General features: G+C 35.4%; 2 protein-coding genes across 2 annotated transcripts; one reads left to right on the top strand and one right to left on the bottom strand.

Moving 5' to 3' along the window:
- Positions 1-3534: 3534 nt before the first annotated feature.
- LOC117316996 lies at positions 3535-7441 on the top strand. Its single transcript, XM_033871773.1, has 4 exons — positions 3535-3584; positions 4247-4351; positions 5317-5437; positions 6912-7441. Exons 2-4 carry the CDS (start codon positions 4255-4257, stop codon positions 7048-7050), a joined length of 357 nt encoding a protein of 118 aa, XP_033727664.1. The 5' UTR covers positions 3535-3584; positions 4247-4254; the 3' UTR covers positions 7051-7441.
- A 2059-nt stretch (positions 7442-9500) lies between these two features.
- LOC117316550 (ribose-phosphate pyrophosphokinase 4-like) lies at positions 9501-27302 on the bottom strand. The gene is given in 11 exon segments (XM_033871188.1): positions 9501-13559; positions 14481-14557; positions 15341-15525; positions 17159-17277; positions 18206-18299; positions 18769-18841; positions 19580-19628; positions 19630-19713; positions 22239-22244; positions 26330-26449; positions 27180-27302. Coding segments are annotated over 10 exon segments (1041 nt in total). The 5' UTR covers positions 27180-27302; the 3' UTR covers positions 9501-13325.
- Between the last annotated feature and the right edge of the window lie 269 nt (positions 27303-27571).

Here is a 27571-nt window from a genome sequence, read left to right as displayed (position 1 = left end):
TCCTATATACCAGTGGGTATTATAGCCTGAGGCTATGGGTGTTATGGGCGTATAGTGCCAACTGCATCTAAGCATTATGTCAATGGGAAAATGCGGAGCAAATGTAAATATTTTGTGATGAATTTCGGAGATACCTATTTGAGCCTCTTAGTTTTCAGTCGTCTTTATAATACAGATGAAGTTTTAATAAACGAGACCGACATATGGAGCTGTATTATATTTACAAATGTCCACGGATTTGTTTCATGTATCATGGTGTCCAGGGTAGATGGCGATGGTTGACCAGTGGGACCGCATTTCGAGAGATAAAAATTGATGAAGTCGACTGGAAATCTGGAAAACTATAATACTAAGTAAATGAATTGGTTCCGGATTTTAAGACAGTGTGTTTACACCGGAAATTTAGTTTTGCCTACAGCGAAAATTGCGGGAAAACTTAATGTACAACATATGTCAAAATAAGACAAATATTACCTTTGAAATAGAGATATTTAATTTCAAAAAAGTTTCAGAAAAAAATTGTGTTGAGAATTGTGTCAGTTTGGATCAAATATTATGATATTTTGCAATTTTTTTTAAGGTTTTTGGAAGTCGTTACCATGGTATTCACAGGTCTAAAAAAAACGTGGAAAAAATCAGTTTACATATCCTTCAGAGCTGTATTGAAATTGACAATGTTTTATACATAACGAATATATATACTTTATATTAGGTAATATGTAGGGTTAATTTGCTATGTGTACATATCTAAAACATGTACCTTATTTTTCAGAATTCGGCATTTTTACTGTATACACTGGTACCAATAATCGACGTCATGATCATATTATGAAATATTATATTCCCTTGTGAAATATGAAGATTGACGTGTTCGATGCCTGTAAATATTCTTGGTCATTATGTTGTTAGAAACCCGGATTTCAACTTCAGAACGTGATTACCTTTCTCTGACCATGTTGGTTTCTAAATAAACCAAACTTCCTATAGTTTGCCTTTGTGTTGTCGATGTCGAGTTATAAAAACATGCCGTCATTTAGGATTCATTACTGCGCCTACACTCTGTTGTTGAACGTATTAAAATGGAAATTAAAAGCGCACGACTGTCTGATTAATATACTGAAATGCTATCCGCTTTAAAACTCATCAATCAAGAGCAGCAGATGTAGTTGCACGTGGATAGGAACACTGATATTACAGTTATAACAGTTGCCACTCTTCCCTTCTGAACGGAACGATACACTACAAGGTAGGTATGTTATCTGCATGATAAAGAAGCCAACCAGTCAGATGAATGAATTTCACCTAAAGTTTGTGTCAATGAAAGTGTCGACGAAAATGATGTAATTGTCATGCTAATTTGTATGTTGGCTTGGTCTACAATTATATGCTTGTTGATGACTTCTCGTGTGGTAATTATATGATTGCTTGATTATTTTGATTAACAATGACATGATGATGAAGATCTGCATCTTTCCAGTGGTTTTGCATGACTGATTGAACCTGATTTGACTTTCGTCGCTGTATCTTAACTCAGAAGGACAACTACATATATATACAATGTACTGTTTTAATACAAGTGTAATCAATGATTGCGAAGTTCGCCGGATGCAGCAATCACACTATGCACTCATTTTTTATGTATGTATAAGTATGTCATTTTGAAGTTGTACGTCACATAATATCACTCCTAGACCTCTATTGAATGTATAAAACAAATTAGAAGGGTGTGGACTTACAGGCTTTCCAAAAATCCAAAATTTCTGCATGAATTTGCTATAACATCAATCCTAGACATCTTATGAATGTATAAACCAAATGCGAAGGGTGTGAGGTATATACTTTTTGACTTACAAGTTTTCCAAAAACTCACCCCCAAAAACTTTAAAGACGGTTTTGATGTCTACAAAATGGTAAAATGCAAAAAAAGAAAAAAAATCACTTTCTTATGTGCAAGATTTTCCCAAAGCATTCCTCCTAGATATCTCATGAATGTTTAAACCAAATAAGAAGGTTGTGAGGTGTGTAATTTTGGGCTTACAGGCTTTCCAAAAACTTAACCCAAAGTAGGGTGGAACCACGACGCTGACGCCGGAGTACAGCATTAGCTCTCGGTTACACGTAACTGGTCAGCTAATAAGTAAAATATTCTGTCTGAAGGAGTGAACAACCATATGCAAACGGATGGCACCTTTAAACATGATCTATTATATAAAATCGTCTGTTTTAATTTGTATAGGTTTACAATGTACATTGTATAACGAAAAAGTATATATGAGGAAATCCTGACGGGCAATCAGGTAAATCAAAGTAGTCTAAATAAATAATCTAAATTTAAATACAAAAATAAACAAGGAATGTATTTATCCCATTATCTAATATTTCAATTTCTACTCAAGTTGGACTCAATGAAACTACCAAACTTAATCTGTTTCATTTGCTCATGAATTTGACCAGATTAACACTGATCAGTGCGTATGAATACATGGTTAAAATCCTTCCGCGGAACGTTTTCACTTTTTCCACATTGTTGTTATAAACATGGAATAATTATTACAATTATCAAATTTATAATGTATTCTTGTATTTTATGAAAGACCAGATATGCTAAATGCTTCTATTTTGACAAAATCATGCTGTTTTTAATCCTAATATTGCGGACTGTTTTACTCAATCGACTAGACATGCACAATCTGGAACTCCTCGGGCTTTTCCGCATTTGGACTTGCGCAAGCTTCGAGACATTAATATCTAGACCGACTTTTTTATTCGAAATAAAAAATTGAAATATAAGGATTGAATCTTTATTTGGTCGATTTCATGGGGTCATAAATTGAGTTGCTCTTGAGACAAATTACGCAGTTCATGTTGAATTTGTCTCAAGAGCAACGCAATTCATGACCCCATGAAATCGACCAAATCAAGATTCAATCCTTAAATGAATTTTGCAATTTGTCACCACAATCAGGGCCGCGATAGCCAAAGAAACATCTTAATCATGCCGTGAATGTAATATCAAAAGGAGCAGTTACCATCTTTTTGTCTATTGGGCATTTTTTTTTTTTTTTTGAAAATTTGATTATTCGACACAGATGATAGTTAAAAGTTCATTGCCATACATGTCTTGTTACTTCAATGAGCCGAATGAAATTTTGGTTGTAGTATACTGAGCGTCTGAATATGCTCCATGTTTGAAGCCTGTCGCAAGAACACCGAAATATCACACAGGACCTATCCTTGAAGTATCTATCTTATTTATATGAAGTTTATATACTGTATACAACTCCGGCCCTAGCATCAATGACGAATTCTGGAAGGACGCAACAGTTGAACGAAGCAATGCAATTCATTTTGGCTCTTCTGAGTCTTACTCCGGGTTTGTTTCTACCTGTGTGTCTATTGGAATAGTCTCTATAGTCTAGATTTGATAGATTCCTGATATTTGACCCCGTGGTAACTAGAGTCATTATAATTTGTTTGTTTGTTTTTGCTTAACGTCCTATAAACAGCCAGGGTCATTTAAGGACGTGCCAGGTTTTGGAGGTGGAGGAAAGCCGGAGTACCCGGAGAAAAACCACCGGCCTACGGTCAGTACCTGGCAACTGCCCCACGTAGGTTTCGAACTCGCAACCCAGAGGTGGAGGGCTAGTGTTAAAGTGTCGGGACATCGCGGCCCCTAGTCATTATAACAACTTGCTGTACAAAGACATCTATTCGCCGACATTATCAGTATAATGTGACCGAGTGATGTGTCATGCTGGGTGTCTTCGGCAGTATGCTGCAGTGATGAGGCGCTATATAGTCGGCATCATTTCTGCATTATCATAAGGAGACAAGCACGAACATAAACTGTACCACAACCTCCCGAAACAACCACACATACACTACACTGATGAACACATGGGAGAATGTTCTTATATGATCCTAGATGTTGTAAGGACGTTAAACAATACAAAACCAAAACACACCTAAATAAAACATATTTACTCCATTAGAATCCAAGCACTTCACGTTTGATATGGACATATAGCGCTATTGCTTGAAGTTGTTACAGGGACATATTATTGCTCGTTCATCACTATTGATCAATAAATTATAAATAAAAATGATGCATTCCTTTCCTTAAATACATAAACTCATATACATTAATGATGTAATTGATTTGCATGGTTAAAGTTACTGTGTTGGAGATTCATGCGTGCAAGTGACACATTTTCAGAAATTGAAATATTTCCCTTTGATGTTACAGAATCAGCCATGAATGCCGCCATGATGTCAGTCGTCATCATAGTGATGTTAACCAATCAGATTTCGGCCAACTGTATGAAGAGTATACCTGGACCAAGACCTTATGGTGAAATATATTTATTTTCTTGTCAGTCTATTACTTTAGTTAAAATTTGTCATACTATTAACCTGGTAATGTCCGCGGGGGCTAAATTTCGCGATTTATATAGGTAATTTTTTTGTTATTCCCCTAGACCTAAAATACCATATCCGTCACAACATAATACGCATGGGGGATATTTTGCGGCTGAATGACCTTCGCGTATCGTAAAGTTCCCGCTCGCGTAAATGCCCACGTTTACAGTAACCGTAACACTAACGGTAGTTTATGGGCGGGTCGGGTGGCAGTGGTAACACACTTGCCTTTCACCTAGACAACAGGGGTTCGATATCCAGATCGGACGTGAAATGGTACACTGGATACCCTGCCTGACCACGTGGGTTTACCTCGTCTTCTTCGGTCTCCTCCCCCACTAAGACCCCTCGCGGGTTTCTACCAGGGCCAACAAACGTGATTGATATCAGTTGATATTTGTTTAACAATTGTTGTAAAAAAATAAATAATTAAGTTGATATTTTACAAACTAGAGATTTGTTTAGCATTTTATTGGTGATGAATGATACACCAGCAAAGTGAGTGATGTCTTTATTTCAAGAAAATGCACTTTATTTGTCCTTTCCTAAATTCCATAATATGAGAGAAAGATGGGGTAAGGGGGAGGGGTAAGGAACTTCGTCATGGATTTTCTTTTCTACGGTAAAATACTTACTTCGCTAGGGAGCAAAATTGAATAAACCCCATTCAATTGTTGCCCCTGCCGTTCTACATGATGTATATGTAAACTTTATTTATTTTACAAAAATTGAGAACGAAACCAGTTATATCGACTTAAGTTAATTACTCTGGTTGTCTGGATGGAAAACCGCTAGGGGTCATACTGTGGGAGGAAACCGGAGTATCTAGAGATAGCCACAACTCATTTCCACTACATAATACTATGAGATTTTTCCTTGCTTACTATCTTCCTACAGGATCACGGGGTCCATTAGTGTGTGACTTTCGGAACAAGCTTTACAGTCCGGGAGATATCTGGTTAGAAGATCCATGCATGAATTGTACATGTGATGATACTGGATCTTATGAATGCTGCGGGTAATATGTCAATAATGATAATTGATATTACTACAGAGTGTAATTGTTAATTATCATAATCAATATCATGTTTTATATACCGAAAACGTACATTATTACATTTTTACCAGTGAAATATCAAAAATTATTCATTCTATAAAAGTGATATTTTTATCACGAGTGAAAAATATCAAAATATTAGCCACACGAGTGAAATATATTTGGTATTACTGAAGACACTGTTAGATATCCTCTATTATTTAAGCGTAATCTTATCTTACCGCTTTTCGTTAAATCATGATTGCGCTGATTACATTATCTATGTGTTATTCTGGCAGAAAATATAATAATGTGCTTATTCTTGAATGCACTAATCAATTTCTTATAATTTGGAAATGCGCGAAAATTTCATTGTGCCAAAATTAGTACGTTTACAGTATATAGAGGGCGAAAGGAAGACATCTTATGCTCGTGTCTCCATTAAACGAATATCTTTCATGAGTAATAATGTAATCCTCGTTTTTTGTTGGTGTCACAAGTATCAGACCATCTTTAATCAGTTAGATCACAAAGTGGGCATCTCAACACAGTATTCATTTAGAGAATATAATCTACAACTAAACTGTAGAATTTCTAGAATTTATGGTCTGTGACTCTGCATGTTTTTAAATTTTGTATTTATAGCTCAGTCTCTAAAAAAAAAACAAAGTTAATTTAACCTACCCTGAGATATAGTTCAAATTGACCTACGAACTAGTCTATAGCCATATTAGAATGAATTTTACAATAAATCAGATTTTTTTTTTCGTCCCATTTTTCAGAAAGAGTTAGAAAATCTACGTTGTTTTATTTTGTTTTTGTTTTTTGTTTTTGTTTTTGTTTTTTTTGGGGGGGGGGGGGGGGGGGGGGGTTGTTAAAAATGGCATATTGAGGTGAAATGTGTGAATTAGTGATTTTTGCGAAAACTGATACATGTTTTGCAATACATGAATATTTACAAATGCCTATAATGTATACATGGCACTTCCATAATATCAAGTATAGTTCCTTGTTCAAGTAAAGTTCCTTTTTAGTTGTTCTGGGAACAAAATACTTTTTTTTTTTTTAGTAATTTTGGAGTTTGCTTACTATACTGACAAAACGAAACAAGAGAGACAACTAATCACTTGTACTAAAAAGTAAATCTTGCTTTATTGAAATAATCACTTGTACTAAAAAGTAAATCTTGCTTTATTGAAATAATTAATGAATTAATACTTCACAAAAGAACTAGTCTATCGGACGGTAAATGTTGTCGGCCAAGCAGAAGACGCTTACTCTTCCTGATCATGTGGTCGTATTCTGCTTATACACACCCCCCCCCCCCCCCCCCCCCCCCCCCCCCCCCCTCCGTGGGTATTTGTGTTAAAAATATGTTCATGTGTTCCCCCTTGTTTTATCGATTTTGAGTTAGAATTGTGATTTTATTTTACATTCGGGCACGTTTTGTTTACAGATATGGGCTATTGGCTGGTCCGGGACTTTTCGTAATAGGTTGCGATGTAAATCGAATTGATTGTCACACCGGTGAGCTTGTTGATAGTGACGGACCAGGATCATGTACCGAGGCCGGACGTCTAATACAAGTACCTTAAGACAAAATCAAGATCGTACGCGGTAGTCTCCACAAGAAAAAAATACAAATTCTTAATGTTTGCAGTAAATTGTGTTTGAAATATTTCTTTAAATCAAATAAAATCAATATTTTTTTCATTAAAAATTTGCAAAAAAAAAATGCTATGTGAACATTCATCATCATACCCTTTTAGGCAAACACATATCGCTGATAATGAATGACGGCGAATCGTTAATATTTCACGATTTATTTCTTCGGTAAGGATCTTTCAAAAAAATCATTTCTGCTCGATTTTTGCTATGAAAGTTTTATTTTTCAATGTTATACAAGAACTGCTTATCGACGAAGGCGGAATTTTTAAGGGGATTCGACACGATCAGAAAATAATAAAATAATTATTGTCATGAAAATTGACACGAGTGATCTTTGCACCACCATTTGCTTTGTTTCACCTGTACTCGGGTATGACGGTCAATTGGAAATCTGAGTGGGACATATGAGCTTTTCATATTCCATGACGTTAGAATTCAAACATATTATAATACCGGGCTTACCGGCCATTTATGCAAATTCAAGCTACTTCCTATAGTAGAACCGTTCCAGGGAGTTGCCCAGACAAGTGACAGTATCGAATGATGGGACTTCAGTCTCACTAGAAGAGGGCCCTGCACACAGCACATGTATCCGTAAGTATATACGTCGAAGAAGTAACCAACCAACCAACAGGAGGGCAATACGTACCAACCTTAACATCCACGTGGCTAAAGAGCACTACATACCAACTCAAATCGCCAGCGGAACGTTGTGGTACATGTGACAAAACATCTTGAACATTTTTACCACTTTGTTGACATACAATTATATTAATTGTTTACAGAATCTCATAGCTCTGATCCCATAACAATTACAAGAGATCCCAGAGGGATCTCGGCGCCCACCATTGAATGATCTTTATAAGTTCCATGTCAGATTGATCTTTTCTCTATTTTTCCCTTCCTCTTACTAATCTGTGTAAATTGAGAAACATCCCTCCAGTACTTTTCAAACAAGGTGAACTTATATATTAAATTTGAGATTTAGCGATAATGGTTGTCTGTCGACAATGTTTTAAGATTGGTCCAAAAATGCAATACGACGGACCAAGGGGAACCTACATGTACATATGAAATTTTGAGAAAGATCCCTTCAGTATGTGTACCTTCTGTAAAATAGCGATAACAAACTTCAGTTGTCAAAATCAAAGATGGCTGTCTGTTGGCCATGTTGTTATCCGACTGATCCCAAAATGACATATGCCTAACTAGGGACAAAGGGCAACAGATATATCAAATTTGAGAAAGATCCCTTCAGTTCTTTCTGAGAAATAGCGATAACAAACTTCAATTGTCAAAATCCAAGATGGCTGCCTGTCGGCCATGTTGTTATCCGATCGGTCCCAAAATGCAATATACATAACAAGGGACCAAGGAGAACCTACATATGAAATTTGAGAAAGATCCCTTCAGTACTTTCTCAGAAATAGCGATAACAAACTTAAATTGTCAAAATCCAAGATGGCTGACTGTCGGCCATGTTGTTTTCCGATCGGTCCCAAAATGCAATATGCATAACTACAGACCAAGGGCAACCTACAAATGAAATTTGAGAAAGATCCCTTCAGTGCTTTCTCAGAAATAGCGATAACAAACTTCAATTGTCAAATCCAAGATGGCTGCATGTCAGCCATGTTGTTTTCCGATCGGTCCCAAAATGCAATATGCATAACTGCAGACCAAGGGGAACCTACATATGAAATTTGAGAAAGATCCCTTTAGCACTTTCTCAGAAATAGCGATAACAAGAATAACAAGATGGACGGACGGACCACGGACCACGGACGCAAGGCGATTTGAATAGCCCACCATCATCAGATGGTGGGCTAAAAAAAACCTTCATCTCAGTTATTTATATTCAAGCAATCACGCGCTCTGTTACATTGGCGCCCACGTAGGGACTACGAAAGCATCGCTGTAAACGGCCCGCTGTAAACCCATCGAAACTTCCAGAGGGAGTATGTAACTCTGGTAATGCAAGTCGTAATATACCGCTCGGCTAGAGGTTTCTCTTAAGCTCTATCGGATGAGCATAAGACTAGTAATCTAGAGGTCACGGGTTCGATCCCTAGCAGAGTCAGGGATTTAAATTAAATTATTCATGTGCTCCATTACATTTGGCGCCCATAAGGATTTACGACACATACATACATGTTTATGTCATAGTGTTTGAGAAAACTTAAAAACTTGTTTGTTTTCGGTTATGTTCTTCCGGTTTACTCGATTTACATATAACGGAATGCGATATTCTGAGAAGGCTTCTCTTCCGTGAAAAGTGCAAATCGAGCTGGCCTCTGTTGAGCGTAAGACTAGAAAGCCAGAGGTCCCGGGTTCAATCCCTAGCGAAGGCCGTTATTAAAATTTAATTAATCATGTGCTCTGCTATATTGACAGCCTTTATTCAAATATATCAATAATCATTCAATTCAACAACCAATTGAAACTCGTAAATTTTAACTACTGAAACGTCCTAGTAGTTATTAACACCAAAATACATAACATACGTAAACAAGTTACTTCAAATGTATCGTATACTACAGTTTCTGACTATCTTTATTACTGATATCTGTTACATGAATATATGAAATTGTTAATTGTACAATGTGCCTTGTACATTGAAGCAATAATGTACATGTAAGAAGCAAGCATTAAACAAAACTTTTATAAAAACGTTTATACAACTGAAAACTTAATTAATATTCATTTTGTCTAGACAACTTATATAGATCTGCAGAACATGCAAAATAAACTCTACAATAAATTGTTCCAACTTTTTAACAGAAACAAAAAAGGGGGAAATTATGTTACATTGTATTGATAAAACAAGACAATTGCAAAACCAACAAAGGTCCCGAGTGTCTGTATCGCTCGCCTGGATATTTCTGTAATCATACAAAAAACTCGCTTGTTTATGTAATATTATACATATTTTACTATCAATTAAGAAATAAGGTGAACAACTTTCCTTCAAAATATAGCTTTCCTATTCCAAAGATAGCACTCAACCTTACCAAGACTTACTCTATTTGACCCAGTCCATCTGCTCCATCAGGATTTTTATGCAATATGAAGTTACTTTTACCTAATTATGCTACAGACATAAAAATCCTTTGATCCATACAAAAGCGGGGAAAATACTTGATATGCCGTAATGAACCATCGTCGCTAGTCGATGCCGCCTAACGTCTTGAATACGAAATAACATTGTACGAGGACCTGGCTAGCGAAGATGGTTTTCGAATACCGACATAAGTAAATGCTGACGGATGATGGTCGATACACATCATGGAATAAACTCAGCCGTCCTTCGGACCAGATGAGCTATAATGCAACTTAAAACAATAATAACAATTTTATCAGCGTAAACATGATGAGACTTAAAATGGAAATAAAATGATCTTTTGATATTTAAAACATAAGGCTTAAGAAATCTGGATACTTCAAAGCTATATATACATACAGGTATGTTTGATAAGCATGACTTTTTATTAATTGCATTCTTTTTCAGTTATCAGTAGCTTTGCTTCTGAGGGACGCATTTTCATGCAGTAAAACCAAGGCGAAGAATATTTCGTCATCACCAGCCTCACATCGATATGAATTTCCAGAAGTAAATAATCTACAAACTATTTAATATTTGCGAGAATGTTGTAAATGCTATTTTCTTCAATGCTTCTCTGGACATAATGCAAGAGACTATAATTTAAGTTACTCTTTTTAATTTTAAATATATCTATTTTTTTCTTTATATAATTCGACCCTCGTAAGTAGCGAAAACAGAACCACTTCAAAATGACAATCTTTGCGGAATACAGTGTCAGTTTAATGTTGTTGTTTTAAACATGTTAATGATAATCTGAAATCTTCAAAGAAACCACCGCTTCCTTTGTAAAAAAAATTGTAAAATTTCTTCTTTCAGTGGGTCCAATATCCTAATTTGATTTTGACCATATTTGCAGAAATAATGAAGTAATTATAATCATATTATTTTAAATGCGTTTAGCTTCTGTGATTTATTTCATTGACAAAAGAGTGACAACAGAACGCTCTGACAATAGCAACCTTTTAGCTGAATACTCGCAAAAAATAATGATCCTACAAAAAATAATCGTATTACAGTAAATATTTTTTTTAAATATCATATGACTATAAGGCAAAACACGTAATGCATACATCCTTTGAGATAAAGTATTTTAACTATGAAAACTAAAAACCTAAAGTAATTGTAAATTACATTAATCCATTCTTTCATGGTTTCATACAGATCTAACTGACTGCATGTCAAATAAATGCTTACAATGTCCTCAATGCTTGTTCTGGGTGCACGTGAGCAATTTAGTTATTTTTCACCAAAGGTTGATTTCAATACAGCAGAATATACAATTCCGCATACTTAATCATATCTGTTTAGAAATATTGGACATTGAAATAAAAAAAAATCACATCTTGATGCTAAATTTTGGTCCAATCCCATGAACTTTCGAGAGCTTTCCATCAAATATAAAGTTTATAAAATTGTCCATGTTTAATACGAATTAAAGCTTCTCGTTTCTGAATAATAAATAAATATATACAATACTTTGCAAAAACATTAAAATGAATACAACATGTGAATATCAATACAGCAAAATAAGACATTATCTCCCAGCATTCCATACAAGACAGTGCAATTAAAATGTTCATGGCTTCATGCTTTGCCTTGCATGTTGCTTTACTAAATATTCATAGAACACGTGTCTTCATACTTTTAAACCAAACTATTTTGAAAGGTGATAATAGCTTGAGTGGCTTTTGTACAATCCTTTGAGATCGCAGGTGATAGTCACTATAGTACTACTGGTGGGTATTTTAGTCCCCAAGGTTCATCATAACCTGCATGTCACGTTTCAATGCATTTGAATAACAACACAGTTCAGAATATAAATGATTGGACATAACATGAAATCATGGGTATTTTGCATCTTTTCATCCAAATTGTGACATTTCTTTTGACTATTGCAAGATTTTCTTTCTCTTCATATACTCACTTTAGGCTCTTAGCGTTATTCCAGACCAGTCTTAGAAGAACAAAACAGCTATATGTTTCAATTTAATTCTTTTTGGCTCTACTTTATCTAATGCTCAATTTGTTTTGAAAGGTGCTATTACATTTTGTACGTTTTTACAACCACTTGAATAATATACAATTAAGAGGTCCCAGAGAGATTTTTGCACCCACCAATTGTTAAAGTGATTGTAAGTCTGATCTTTATATACAAAATGTACATATTTTCTGTTCTTTTCTCCTATTCTTTCTAAAACATCATCTGTTCTATCAACATGTGCTATTCATAAAATATCAGTGTACTGTTCCTCTTTTGACAAGCTCCTAAAATTTACAACAGGTGACCGATAAGAAATTACATATGACATTTCCAAAATATCTGTCCAGCAAAAAAAAAAGTGATAACAAGGATTTATTAGACAGACGAATGGACTGATAAGCTCTTCACGAGTGAAGGGAGATTTGAACGAACAACCAACCATCCGCTGGATGTCAAACTAAAACCTTTCTTGATTACATTTCTGTTATGCCCTCATTATATCTAGTCATGTTTGTTTCAACACTAGAAGTTACTTGAAAAGCATGCTTCTGATTGGTCAATAATTAATGAGTATTTATCAGAATAAGGGGTCATCTGAATTTGACCCTTATCACAGTACTTTAGATATTCAGATATAGCCTGGTACATGTAATATAAGTAAACCATGAACAAATGATTTGAATCAGATTGTACAACACCCTGTATAACAAACACTACATGTCTGTAATGTAAATCTCAGTACAAATTAATATGAATGCAAATCTTACAATAATATATTATATACTGTAAATCACAAATTTTTGTGAATCTTTATTTATCATTCTTTCTACAATTACATGTACTTTATTCATGAAAAATTATATAAATAAAACCGACATCTTCATTTTTCATCTTGTGAGACAAAATAACAATATAAAACAAAGTATTAAGACATTGAAATTGTGTATCTATGATCCCTACTATTTTGAATATAATTCAATGCAAAATAAATATCTCACTAAATCATTGTGATTTACAGTATAGAATATCTCAAAAAATGCTAAAATGTATTCGTAAGTTCATATCAACAACTAAAAGTTTATATTGTTAATCAATATTCTAGAGATTAAGGCAGTGATCTAGCAGTATGGCATAAGGTCATACCCCATAAGCATTTCAGCAATTGGGTCTCGCAATGACAACAACTTAAATGGTTCATTTTCACATATAGATTTGGCATGGGGTAGAGAATCTGTGATCCAGAAGTTTTCAAACTTGACATCATCCTGCATAAACTTCTCCCAAGATTTGTTTGGGAAAACTGCATGTGTTACATACGCACTGATGCATTTGGCCCCCTTCTCCAGCAGTGCCTGAAAATGAAAGGCAAAGTGATCATGAGTTGGGGCTCTTATAACCTCTAACACCCCACCACCCCCCTCCCCCATCCCACCTACACACACACACCCCACATACTCTCTCCCCCAACCCACCTACACACACACACCCCCCCACACACACCCCCACTCCCTCTCCCCCAACCCACCTACACACACACACCTACACACACACACCCCACCACCCCTCTCCCCCAACCCACCTATACACACACACACCTTCACACACACACACACCCACACACCCCTCTACTCCAACCCACCCACCACACACACACCTACACACACACACCCCACCACCCCTCTACTCCAACCCACCTACACACACACTCTCTCCCCAACCCACCTACACAAACAAACCTACACACACACCCCACACTCTCTCCCCCAACCCACCTACACAAACAAACCTACACACACACACACCACACCCCACCACCCCTCTCCCCCAACCCACCTACACACACCTACAAACACACACCCCACCACCCCTCTACTCCAACCCACCTACACACACACACCTACACACAAACACCCCACACACTCTCTCATCAATAAACAAATCTTTCGAAGGGTTCATGAAATATCTTTAACACAATTTTTGTATCTTAAAATTGATCTGACTAATGGCCACCAATTTTCAATCAAGTGTACAATTCTTAAATGTTTTTATATTTTATTGTCATGAATGATTGAAGGTCATCTTGACAAATTGATGTCTCATAGAAAAATGAAATGAATGTTTACATTTGATACTCATGAAAGGTTGAAGGTCACCTTGACAAACTAATTTCTCATGAAAAAAAAATGAAAATTTAATGCTTACAATACAACAGATACATTAGAAAAATATTGTTGGAGGTTAATTAACTTGAAGGGTTTGAAGATACAACTTACCCGGCCACACTCCTTAAGTGTACCTCCTGTCTGAACCAGGTCATCTATGATGATAACATGCTTTCCCTCCGGATTTCCTGAAAATAAAACATTCTTACTAGGATCTCCTTTAAACTCACAATAATATTGACACTAAATTCACATGTAAATAATTTTCACTCACCTGGGTGCCTCTAAATCTTATACGGATAAAAAATATTTAGTTTAAAATTTCATTTCTAGGTAAATATCCTAGCATCTTTATCATGCTGACACAAGGTCCCAAATGACAAAATTGTGTATTATTTTCTTATGGAACTACATATGTCTGCTGGAGCTTACTTCTGTTTATCAAATCTAAGACAGCAACTGCCATTATATTGAATTTTTAGATACAAATACAATGGGAACTAATGTTACAATAATTTGATATATCTTTAAGTTTTAAAATTCGAAATTATCAAGTTTGGCTTTGACCAGTTAATAACTAGATATAATGACCAAATGCAAAAACAAATTTAATCAGGTAATTTACCAATAAAAAAATGTATTGCTAGTAGTGCATAGTACAGCATTAACACTAATGCAAGGGACATAACCAAACAATTTACCTTAAATTCAGGCTACCTTAAATGTTGTTATTTCCATGAGCAGTTATTTTAGCGAATTTGATAGGTAAAATATACACCTGGGTATTATTTTTGCGATCAATGCACCTTTTTTTTGGCACATATTCTATATATATATACCATAAAGATCACAAAACAATATGCATAGAAGAAATTCCCATGTCTAAACAACTTTTAAGCATTTAGCTTGAATTTTCTCTGAGTTACATTTCCACGTTTACAGTTATAAACAGTCCTGTGACCTTGACTCACCGTCCTTAACCTTCACTATTCGTTTCTTGCCATCCCTGATCTTAACGCAGGTGATAGAGTTCTCCTCCGGGAAAAAAAGGTGGAATCTTTTGAAGGCGCCGTCATCAGGAAAGGCATACACAATGTTATCTACATCCGGAAGTTTGCATGTCTCGTTCTTTAACAAAGGAACAGCAGATTCCAACCTAAGATAGAAGACAATTTCATATATGTATATTAATTAAAACTATTGCACTCTCTTTGACAATACAGACTGGCTTAATGAAATTATCTGCAGACCAAATATGCTATGTTCCAAAGAGTGTCAGATTATATAGGTTTATCAGACCAAATACTATGCCACAAGGGGTGTCAGATTATATAGGTTTATCAGGCCAAATACTATGCCACAAGGGGTGTCAGATTATATAGGTTTATCTGACCGAATACTATGCCACACGGGGTGTCAGATTATATAGGTTTATCTGCATGACCAAATACTATGCCCACGGTCTTTTCCCCGAGTGTCATTGTGGTAGTGTCAGCTATATCGGTTTATCAGCCCAACTTACTACTGCCCCACATGGGGGTTGTCATATTTATATAAGGTTTACTCTGGACCAAATCTATGACACCAAGGGGGTGTCAGATTTATATAGGTTTATCAACCAAATACTTATGCCCCCCAATGGGTAGGTCAGATTATATAGGTTTATCTGACCAAATACTATGCCCCATGGGGTGTCAGGTTATATAGGTTTATCAGACCAAATAATATGCCACAAGGGGTGTCAGATTATATAGGTTTATCTGACCAAATACTATGCCCCATGAGGTGTCAGATTATATAGGTTTATCAGCCCAAATACTATGCCCCACGGGGTGTCCGATTATATAGGTTTATCTGACCAATTACTACGCCACAAGGGGTGTCAGATTATATATGGGTTTATCAGACCAAATACTACGCCCCACGGGGTGTCCGATTATATAAGTTTATCTGACCAAAACTATGCCCCATGGGGTGTCATATTATATAGGTTTATCAGACCAAATAATATGCCACAAGAGGTCAGATTATATAAGTTTATCTGACCAAATACTATGCCCCATAGGGTGTCAGATTATATAGGTTTATCAGACCAAATACTATGCCCACAGGGTGTCAGATTAGAAAGGTTTATCTGACCAAATATTTTGGAACACTTCTTGCCACTAAAAGAATAACACATTTTGTTAATCTGACCAAATATGTCCCACAAGGTGTCAGATTACACAGGTTTTACATGTCACAAATGCAATGGAACAGTTGGGGTCATCAACAACAGGGATATTTGTGTGTATACTGACCAAATATTTTGTGTCTCACATAGTGTCAAATAAGACAGGTAACCAAATTTGTTTCCCACAATTTGGTTTGGTTTGGTTTATTTTGTTTAACGTTCTATTAACAGCTAAGGTCATTTAAGGACGGCCTTCCGTGCGTGTGACATGCATGCGTGTGGTAAGTGCGTATGTGTGTTTTGGGAGGCTGTGGTATGTTCGTGTTAAGTCTCCTTGTGATAGGCCGGAACTTTTGCCGATTTATAGTGCTACCTCACTGAAGCATACTGCAGAAGACACCCAGCAGGACACCCCACCCGGTCACATTATACTGACAACTGAGCGCTAAGCAGGAGCAGCAACTACCATGCATTTTCAAAGGTGTCAGACTAGACACATTAATTCAACCAAATGATGTGTTCCACAAAGTGTCACATTAGACAAGTTTATCAGACATATATTTTCAGCTTAGACATGTCAAAAATTCTATTGGAGTGGTCCACTCTGTATAGATACCTTGGGATTATGTTGTCGGAGAAATAAAAGCGTTCCTGCAAAGCATGAATATCGAAGATACATATCTGGGCTGGTCCTTTTGTGGTTAAAGGTATGGCAGACAGTAGTGTGGCCAGTGTCTAAAACAGAAATAATACCATCTATTTTATACATACACATATATATTAAAGAAATGTGTTGGTTTAGAAAGTAGCCCAACTTTACTCCGATCCCAACACCACGTATCATATTTATATGTGAATAAGCTCTTGCCCATAAATAAGCTGCCCTTCACTTTTGCAGAAGTATCAATTTCAAAAGAGTAAGCATAAAGTGGTTCAAAAATAAGCTCACCTCAAACTTAGACACTAAAAACGTTTTTGATTTGGTGTCTAGTTTCCTGGAGTTATACAGAATTAAAATCAAACGTAAACTCCATTTGTTTTTACAGCAATGGCCAAAAAAGCTAAATAAACTAATATGTAACAATAATTAAACACTCTTGTTGGCCTGGATGAAAGCAAGCCTCTATTTGACAAACTAATCTCTTACACTCTGGTTAAGATATACCTGTCTAGGGGAAAAAACATGTAATTCTATCAATCTTCAATGTGATATAAAATTGTTGTGGGTGAAGAATCTCCCATCTCAACCCTAGGATGAAACCTCATATCCTGTACCAGTAGAATTGCAGGTCCAACCTTGGAGTCTCAATGAGTAAAGCTGATACACTTTTTTTATTTTACAACATTATAGCAACAAAGTATATCTTCTTAAAGTTATTTCTTAACTGTTGTTCAATAAAGAACAATACATTTTTATATACATGACGCATACTGTAAATGTACATATTTTAGTGGTTATTTTAATTTAGCGCTTTTAAGGCTAGATTAACGCATTGCAATTTCACTGTTTCTATAGAAAATTATGTTTTCCTCAACAATTAATTCATTAACATGCTGATCTGTTCAAATTAGGAAATGCTCTGAAATTTGAATGCGCCATATTAAGTACATATATAGTTTATTATCAACATTATCTTAATTATATTCCTACAAGTATACAGACCTTAGCTGTTGCAATCTGTCCTTCCGTGTCCACACGTTCCATGGTGCCAGTTGGAAAGTAGGGCAAGATGAAATGAAATGACCGAGCTAGATACCTGCAAAAGTATGAAAATGATCTTATATAACCATTTTGAAGATAGACATTGCTCAATAACGTTAAGAAAATTTATTTTTTCCTCAACAATTCATTAAGGTGCTGATCTGTTCAAACTAGGAAATGCGCTGAAATTTGAATGCCCCATATATATTATGTACATTTATAGTTTATTCATCAACATTATCTTAATTATATTCCTACAAGTATATAATATTTAGCTCAAGGGTATGAACCTCATGATAAGAAAAGGGTAAATTATTATAAAACATATAGATTAAAAAGATTTATTTGTTCAATCATCATCCAAAATGTTTGTTACATGTACAATGAAAAATGGTATTACACAACATTCACATACAAAGCATCTGTCATGATTTTCCTTCCCTATGCTATATATTTTTGTATTTTTATGATACAAGATTTTATATCTTATCATAATTATCTGCATAAATGAGAATTTCTGTTACCTTGGAAACATGTAGAGAAGAGAGAGCTGTTCAAATATAATATCTGGTGAATGGAAGCTCCCAATGAAAATCACTGCAAGGAAACGAAACATACAGTTCTTTGTTCATCCCTGAAATTATTTCTTCTCAAACAAATGAATCTTATATACATGTAAATAGATACAGTATTCATCTTGAAATAAAATATGGAAACAGGAGAGATAATCCTCAGTCAATCAGTAGAGTATTCATCTTAAGATAAAGTATGGAAACAGGGGAGATAATCCTCGGCCCATCACTACAGTATTCATCTTCAAATAAGATATGGAAACAGGGGAGATAATCCTCGGCCCATCACTACAGTATTCATCTTTAGATAAAGTATGGAAACAGGGGAGATAATCCTCGGCCCATCACTACAGTATTCATCTTTAGATAAAGTATGGAAACAGGGGAGATAATCCTGGGCCCATCACTACAGTATTCATCTTTAGATAAAGTATGGAAACAGGGGAGATAATCCTCGGCCCATCACTACAGTATTCATCTTTAGATAAAGTATGGAAACAGGGGAGATAATCCTTGGCCCATCACTACAGTATTCATCTTTAGATAAAGTATGGAAACAGGGGAGATAATCCTGGGCCCATCACTACAGTATTCATCTTTAGATAAAGTATGGAAACAGGAGAGATAATCCTGGGCACATCACTACAGTATTCATCTTTAGATAAAGTATGGAAACAAGGGAGATAATCCTCGGCCCATCACTACAGTATTCATCTTAAAAATAAAGTATGGCAACAGGGGAGATAATCCGTATTATATTCACCATCTCTGCCTTGCATATCCTTTACATCATCTATAAATATATTTGGGAAAACCGTCGTTGAACTTTTTCCATTGAATGTTCCGATATTGGACACCTCGAGGCACACTTGGGGAAAAAGATAGTGACCGTTTCATCTAAAAAAGAATTATTTTGATATCTTTAGACAGTGAATATGATCACATGTATCAATCTATATATTACCCTATACATTTGCTTTTAGATACAATAAATAATTGTTTTCCTTTGTTCATTAATGAAAGAAAAGAAACTTTAAACATGTAGTATTAAGGATAGTCTTCAGAATTTTATGAAATATGTGTGGATGAAAATATTATACATGTGTCAGTATAAGAAATGTAACCAAGAGGTTGCAAAATAACTATTGTCCATACAGGGCCGCTGTTCAACACTACCGTATTCAACCTTATAAGCGAACCTGCCTAGTGCCTGCCTTTTTCAGGTAAAGAGGACAAGTGCAGATTATTGAAACATATAAAAAGTTCTTTATGTCAGTGATCTGCCAATATAGTTTTCAGTCTTTAAACAACTTCCATCTCTTTTGTGTTTTTGTAAGTGCACAGTGCACTTATTAGGTGGAATAAGGCTTGTACATTACATATATCATGTTATCCAGCAATAGCTTATATCAATTATTGTATTATCAGATATGAGCTTCTGCTTTTCAAATTTCAGGTTGTACAACTTAAAAATTGTTGATGTTTTTTAATACATTTTGGTACTGTCCATGTAAAATGTTTTCTTAGTGACAGAAATAAAATTAAAAACAAAATCTTCATAATATACATGTAGCAATTACACAAGCATTACTATAGATCTGTAGCCTGATATACGAGGAAAGATTTAGTTGTCAAATATGGCTTTCCAATTGTAGTTGAAAAATCTCAGAATCAATCAAGACTCTTATAGCAAAATGCACAACTATACAGTCAGATATCAGATATATGTATGTGTAAGTTATGGGTAGGATAGTTTTGGAGCTGTGTATCAGAGTGGAAATGGAAAATGCATACAAATTGTGCATATACCATTACATATATGGATCCATGCACACATTTTTGGAGCTCATTTTTGCATTTAAGACAGTGTAGATTTGAAAAATTTTCACACATTTAATAAAAACATATTTTTGTATCTCCCTAATTTTAACAAACATCATATTGCACCGACAATCATATCTGCCTTGACTTTTCAAAATTTTCACAGGGGAGAAAAAGGGCCTAAAAGACATTTTCAACCACACAACGCGACACAATTAAACAAAACTTAAGGGGAGATAATTTATTATAGAAAAATTTCTTCTGATCACTTCCCTTCCTGAATTAAAAAAAAAGCTTGATTTCAAACTTGGCTTATGATCTGTTCATTGGAAGGTTATTAGCATCCAGTCGCAAAAAATATACAAAATTTGGGGGAGATTACCCTAGTTTTGATCAATACAATTAATTGAGAGACAGTGCAGAGAGGTTGAAAACTTTTAATTGTGAAAGTTGGCAGGTATGGACAATGTATCATGATAAAAATGAAAACAGTTCAATACAATGTATTTCAATAAATAACCTGCTTTCAATTTATCACTTTTTATTAATTTCCATCATATATACAGGCAGAACAATGAGTACAATGTACAGTAGTTTCAGTACAATTCCTGTATGTAAATGTTAGCTTCGATGTGTTAATTGGCCCTCCTATCATTGATCTGTACAGTTTATAGACGCGAGCTACTACATATACAACAAATGTTAAAAATAAATATAAAACAGATATACTACAATCCTACTTAAGAAATGAGCTAGTATGTTTGTAATTTAGCTAATGAATATATAACTATACAGCTTAATTATTCCCCGTCTATAACTGAATATGTCTCACCAAGCTTTGGTAACCGCTTCTATGAATACAGCGAAACCTGACTTTACCGACACTGTTTGGGACTGATTCAACATGTCAGATAGGACAGAGTGTCGGTTAAGTAAGTGTTGGCAATGACAGCTGAGGATATCTCTGTAATGGTGGATATATGGTCAGATGTTATATTATGTTGTTAAAGTCAGTGGTCAGTAAAGTCAGGTCATATTTACCTCAGTTTTTTATTTCTAATTATCAAAATACTGCTTTAATTGGATTTTCTATTTGTATTCTGGTACATGTGAAGGTCGCTACTGTAAAGAGTGCATGCAAGCTTTAGATTAGGGATTTTCCTGTCTTGGAGACAGCAAACATGGAGATTTTGAATTTTTTCGTATTATACATTTTTTTTCCTAGTTTGATCAAAATATATTCAAAGAAAAAATTAATCTTACATTCTTTGAGTAAAATTAAAATATAAAATTCTTCTCCAAATTTGATTATATTAATATTTAGTTTAAACACCAATACATTCAACAGTTTAAAAACATAAACAATAGTTAATACACTAAGAAACAGTTTCACTTGGATAAATAAACATCCTACTTATTTAAAACTTGATCATGAAAAAAAATGTACAAAAAAAAACTGAAGAGGATTCTTGTTTCTAAATAGCATAAATGTTTTTGCAATTCCCAAAATCACAGGAAAACCCCTTAAAATACTAGTTTATACATTAAGTTAAGGCTTGCAGTTGTCGGAAGAATACGATACAATGCCCTAGTACACTTACCATATCCTGGTTACGTATGAAAATAAAATAAAAAATTCACAGTGCAGTAAAATACAAAATATGTTGCTTGCTGAAATTTCAACATCCCCAGTACTCGAAGGGTATGTAACCCATCCGGAGTATCGAGGATGAAATGGCTGACAAGTGTTTGATGGCAGTTTTATTACATACCAGGTGAATTTGTATACTGTGATATGGCTAGTTTTCATGCAAATACATCATTGTTCCATATACATATATAAATATGTATTTATTGTTTTTTTAGATGTTGTATTAACCACAGAGTAAACTTGGCTGCTTTAACTATAAAACATATAAAAAAAATAAATATTTTACAATAATTATACAACAAGTTATATCAACTTGATTTATGAAGTACTCTTGTTGGCCTGGGTAGAAATGTGTGAGTGGTCTTACTGTGGGAGGAAACCAGATTACCCGGAGAAAAACTCACGTGGTCTGGTTGATGACTCCATACCTTTTCACGTCCTATCGGGGAAGGGGGACCCCAGCTATGAGTACCCAATAGTTGACTGTTACCACTGTGTCACCTGACCACCTGACCACCCAATAGTTGACTGTTACCACTGTGTCACCTGACCACCTGACCACCCAATAGTTGACTGTTACCACTGTGTCACCTGACCACCTGACCACCCAATAGTTGACTGTTACCACTGTGTCACCTGACCACCCTGACCACCCAATAGTTGACTGTTACCACTGTGTCACCTGACCACCTGACCACCCAATAGTTGAGTGTTACCACTGTGTCACCTGACCACCTGACCACCCAATAGTTGACTGTTACCACTGTGTCACCTGATCACCTGACCACCCAATAGTTGACTGTTACTACTGTGTCACCTGACCACCCTGACCACCCAATAGTTGACTGTTACCACTGTGTCACCTGATCACCTGACCACCCAATAGTTGACTGTTACCACTGTGTCACCCTGACCACCCAATAGTTGACTGTTACCACTGTGTCACCTGATCACCTGACCACCCAATAGTTGACTGTTACCACTGTGTCACCCTGACCACCCAATAGTTGACTGTTACCACTGTGTCACCTGACCACCTGACCACCCAATAGTTGACTGTTACCACTGTGTCACCTGACCACCCAATAGTTGACTGTTACCACTGTGTCACCTGACCACCCAATAGTTGACTGTTACCACTGTGTCACCTGACCACCCAATAGTTGACTGTTACCACTGTGTCACCTGACCACCCAATAGTTGACTGTTACTACTGTGTCACCTGACCACCCAATAGTTGACTGTTACCACTGTGTCACCTGACCACCCAATAGTTGACTGTTACCACTGTGTCACCTGACCACCCAATAGTTGACTGTTACCACTGTGTCACCTGACCACCCAATACTTGACTGTTACTACTGTGTCACCTGACCACCTGACCACCCAATAGTTGACTGTTACCACTGTGTCACCTGACCACCTGACCACCCAATAGTTGACTGTTACCACTGTGTCACCTGACCACCTGACCACCCAATAGTTGACTGTTACCACTGTGTCACCTGACCACCTGACCACCCAATAGTTGACTGTTACCACTGTGATAATCTGACCACCCAATAGTTGAGTGTTACCACTGTGTCACCTGACCACCCAATAGTTGACTGAGCTTCTTTCTGGATGGATATCATAGTTTATAGATCTTGGCAAAAGCAAATTTATGAACAGAACCCTCAAAAACTTAAAAGTGTTGATGCTTTCTATCTAAATACTATACATAAATATATTGCCTTGGTACATGTATATAGGGCTCTAACAGCAGCAGCAGCTGACAAACTGCATTTAATCCCAGCAAACTGGTTCATAATATTATAGTTAGCATTAATAGCGAAGGTGTTGCTGAGCTAGCCATACATAAAACCATACATAAAACTAGATACTATAAAAACTCGTGTAATTTGCGCAGTTTTTTTCGTACTGAGATAAAGTTTAAAGTTAGGGGTGCGCAAATTATACAAGTAGAGACGTTTTCAAGTTTTTTTTTACAGAAAAAAGATCGTCAATTCTCAATGTCCACCATCTTGGAAAACGACGGAAATTCCCGTTAGGAATTTGAGATCAAAATAAACATACACACAGCAATTTATGCTCGTTAAATATGTCAGATAATGAAGTGATGTATAGCTACCTACTATATGTGTTGATATTTGAGTTAATTAGGGATTCATCACAATTAAATAGAAATCAGTTCTTGAAAAACGTAAGTTAAAGAATGATGCAACAGTGCCATACTCAGGTCTTCAAAGTTAATATTTATTTTTACAAATTCCTTATAAAAAGGAGGAATATATACAAGCACATGTTATCATAAACAGATTGATAAAACAACAAAAGCCTGTGAATTGTATTGTTTAAAAGTCTGTCATGATATGATGGGCTAACCGATCTTTGAATCCCGGATAGAAGTTTTTTTCCAGCATTTTCAGCCCCAAAAAGTCCTGCGCAAATTACACTGGTGCGCAAATTACACACCAGGTTAGGGGAGTTGACCAGGTAAGTGGTGACTGGGTGGTGAGTATTTACGGTATGTAAATATTTGATATATTAGTGTCTGATATATAACTAAAGGGAGCAAACTTCTAATCATTTTTGTTGATTATTTTGAATTCTTGCAGGACCAATGACAAGATTATTACTGATTAATTAATAACCAATTAATAACCCTTAAGAAAATGTTTCATAATATGTTTTTTCCTTCAAAGAACTAGTAAAAAGGATTGAAAAGAAGATAATCGAAAAATTAATAAATTGATTAAGATGAAAACATATTGTTATTGAAATGTACAGTGTTAATGAATGGTTTCCCAATTAACCTCTATTTTATCAACATAATATACATATACACTGTATATTTAACATTCTCAATCCAATATTGAAAATTATTCAATTTATTAAAACATGAGGCTATTACATGATGGTCCCCATTAAATTCACTTTGAGATTTTCTTATTTTTTTTCTGTTGCCTCTTTCGTCTCAACACAATAGACTGACCCATAGTCCATGAATGGCAAAACAGCTGTATGATCGATACATTTTGAAATGGCTCTACTGTAAATTTAATTGAGAGTTGTTAATATCTTGTGTGTACAATATCCTAAAGAATGTAATATACGACCTGAATCAAGGATGGAAAGCTTTCTAATCTTTATACTAAGTAATAATTCTGATTAAAAACAAAAACCAAAAACATCTCAGTCCTTCAAATTAAATAGGGATTAAACAGTGTTTTATAAATTATAGCATTTACGATATAATATGCAAGGTTACATTATTGTAATTTATTGTGTGTCAATTTTAGGCAAATACTTAAACACTGAATTAGGATCATCTGTGTACTAATTTAAGTCACAATATAAAAAAATGATAAAAAAAAAACCAATTTATGCTTTAATTAGGCTACACTAATTACAAAATATTTATTTCATTGTAACATACCATAGCAGCATATAATCCATTTTTGCTTTGACTAACCCGCCTCCTAATCTATTTCAGCTAGCTAAAATTAAAGTCTTATGTTTTGTTTTGTTTTTTGAGTTTTGTTTTTTTTTTAACGGGGGGGGGGGGGGGGGGGGGGGGGGGGGGTTGACACAGTACCCATAATATGTTTCTCTATGTGTTATCCTCTATCATTGTTGGAGAAGCTCTAATCAGGCTCAGACTTTAAATTTGTTCCTTTCATCGATGACATGTAAAGCCCATACATGCACACAGATTATACTTTAGTTAAGTTATGCATGCAGATATAAACAAAAATAGCACTAGCATATAATTAACTATATGCAGACATGCTAGCGCTGTTACCAGAACATTTCATGCAGCATGGAACTGTGACAAATCTAAATTGCTGTAAATGTTTAAGAACTTGGTTTTATGGTCAAACATATCCATGAAGGCCTCTTGTCCTAGACAAATATACACATGTCGATATTGAAGAAAAATTATGATGCAAAAGATTTTTATTTTGAATAAAACTCTGTTTCATCAACTAATTATTATCCAGTTAAGTATACATGTATTCTCATATCTTTTTAACTTACGCTTCTCTTAGGCCCCTCTGTCAAATTCATGAGTTCCTCACACCTGCCGACGATGTCCTGAGCCAGTGACGCCATGGTTGGGTGGGCATAGACCATCACTGGGCTGTCATCTCCATTCATCTTGAATTTGATTGTTTTTTAACAATACAGTCTGGTATACGTACAGTAAAAACAATGAAGAATTACCAGGTACACATAAAAGCACTGATTCAATTTCCTTACACAGGAGCTTGATACAGATAATAATTTTCCATCGCAACCACAACAATTGTAACTATTTTTTTTATAGCAACCTTATCATAATCTTTTTTGTTAATTTTCCAAATCTGTATGATCATGTCTATACATGATGTACATGTCAACAATTTACGTACCCTTGTACACTAGTACTGTATCATGAACGCACTTGAAAGAGAAAATATAATTTGGTGTTACCAAGTGCATGTATACATGTAAGCTTACATAGTATATATACAACTGCTCACACTAACACTGAGTACGTTTATAATTAGGTACCAATAATGACATGCTTACAACAGTACACGTCGAGTCTCAATTACTGTATCTCCCAGAAACTGTCCAAATCAATTATATAGCTGATTTTAACTCAGGATTTTTTCCAGCGAGAAACATATTGATCTCAAAGACTGACTCCAGATGTCGACAATTGTAAAACTAAAATACCTCACAGGCAAGCGAGGCCGAGTGTATGATGTTCCACCAGGAAATTACCAATTACAAAATGAATGCAGGACGATGATAAATTATATGTATATCCTGTTTCTATATCAATTACCGAGCACCTGCTCTGCTGTTGGCTTGTTTGTTACCGAATATATTAAAGTTTTACCTTGACTGATGTAAAGTGCCTTCAATACGAAGCTGCACGACACGTTCCAGGTAAATAACGGAGCAGTGTCAATCCGAAAGTAGACGATCGATGTTTGTAAACAACTGAAGAGTAACATTCAGAAGGGGGGCAACTCCGTCTGGTACTATGTTAATTTCGGGTGCATTCGATACAAGCAAGACACTAGCATCCTTGATCTATGGTAAAGTTAGAGCTAACAGCGGTGATTTGTTGCTAAAATCCACCAAAGAAAAGTTTAAACATATTTCATTGTAATAAAACAAAGGGACATTTGTTACATCTGAAAGTTTTGTGGTTTCAAACTATGCGATGAAAGGCTTAATTGAAAATCGATTTTTATTGGGATATAATTTTTCTAATGATGATAGCAC

Source organism: Pecten maximus, chromosome 18 (genome assembly GCF_902652985.1).
Source record: "Pecten maximus chromosome 18, xPecMax1.1, whole genome shotgun sequence".
In the NCBI taxonomy this organism is placed as follows: domain Eukaryota; kingdom Metazoa; phylum Mollusca; class Bivalvia; order Pectinida; family Pectinidae; genus Pecten; species Pecten maximus.
This window is presented reverse-complemented; position numbering and strand designations above follow the sequence as displayed.

What these genes read in the sequence shown, in the direction of transcription:
- LOC117316996 (XM_033871773.1), top strand. Translation starts at nt 4,255, where the DNA reads ATGAATGCCGCCATGATGTCAGTCGTCATCATAGTGATGTTAACCAAT. An exon ending in ACCTGGACCAAGACCTTATG is followed by an intron (nt 4,352 to 5,316) that starts GTGAAATATATT and finishes ATCTTCCTACAG; the next exon opens with GATCACGGGGTCCATTAGTG. An exon ending in GGATCTTATGAATGCTGCGG is followed by an intron (nt 5,438 to 6,911) that starts GTAATATGTCAA and finishes TTTTGTTTACAG; the next exon opens with ATATGGGCTATTGGCTGGTC.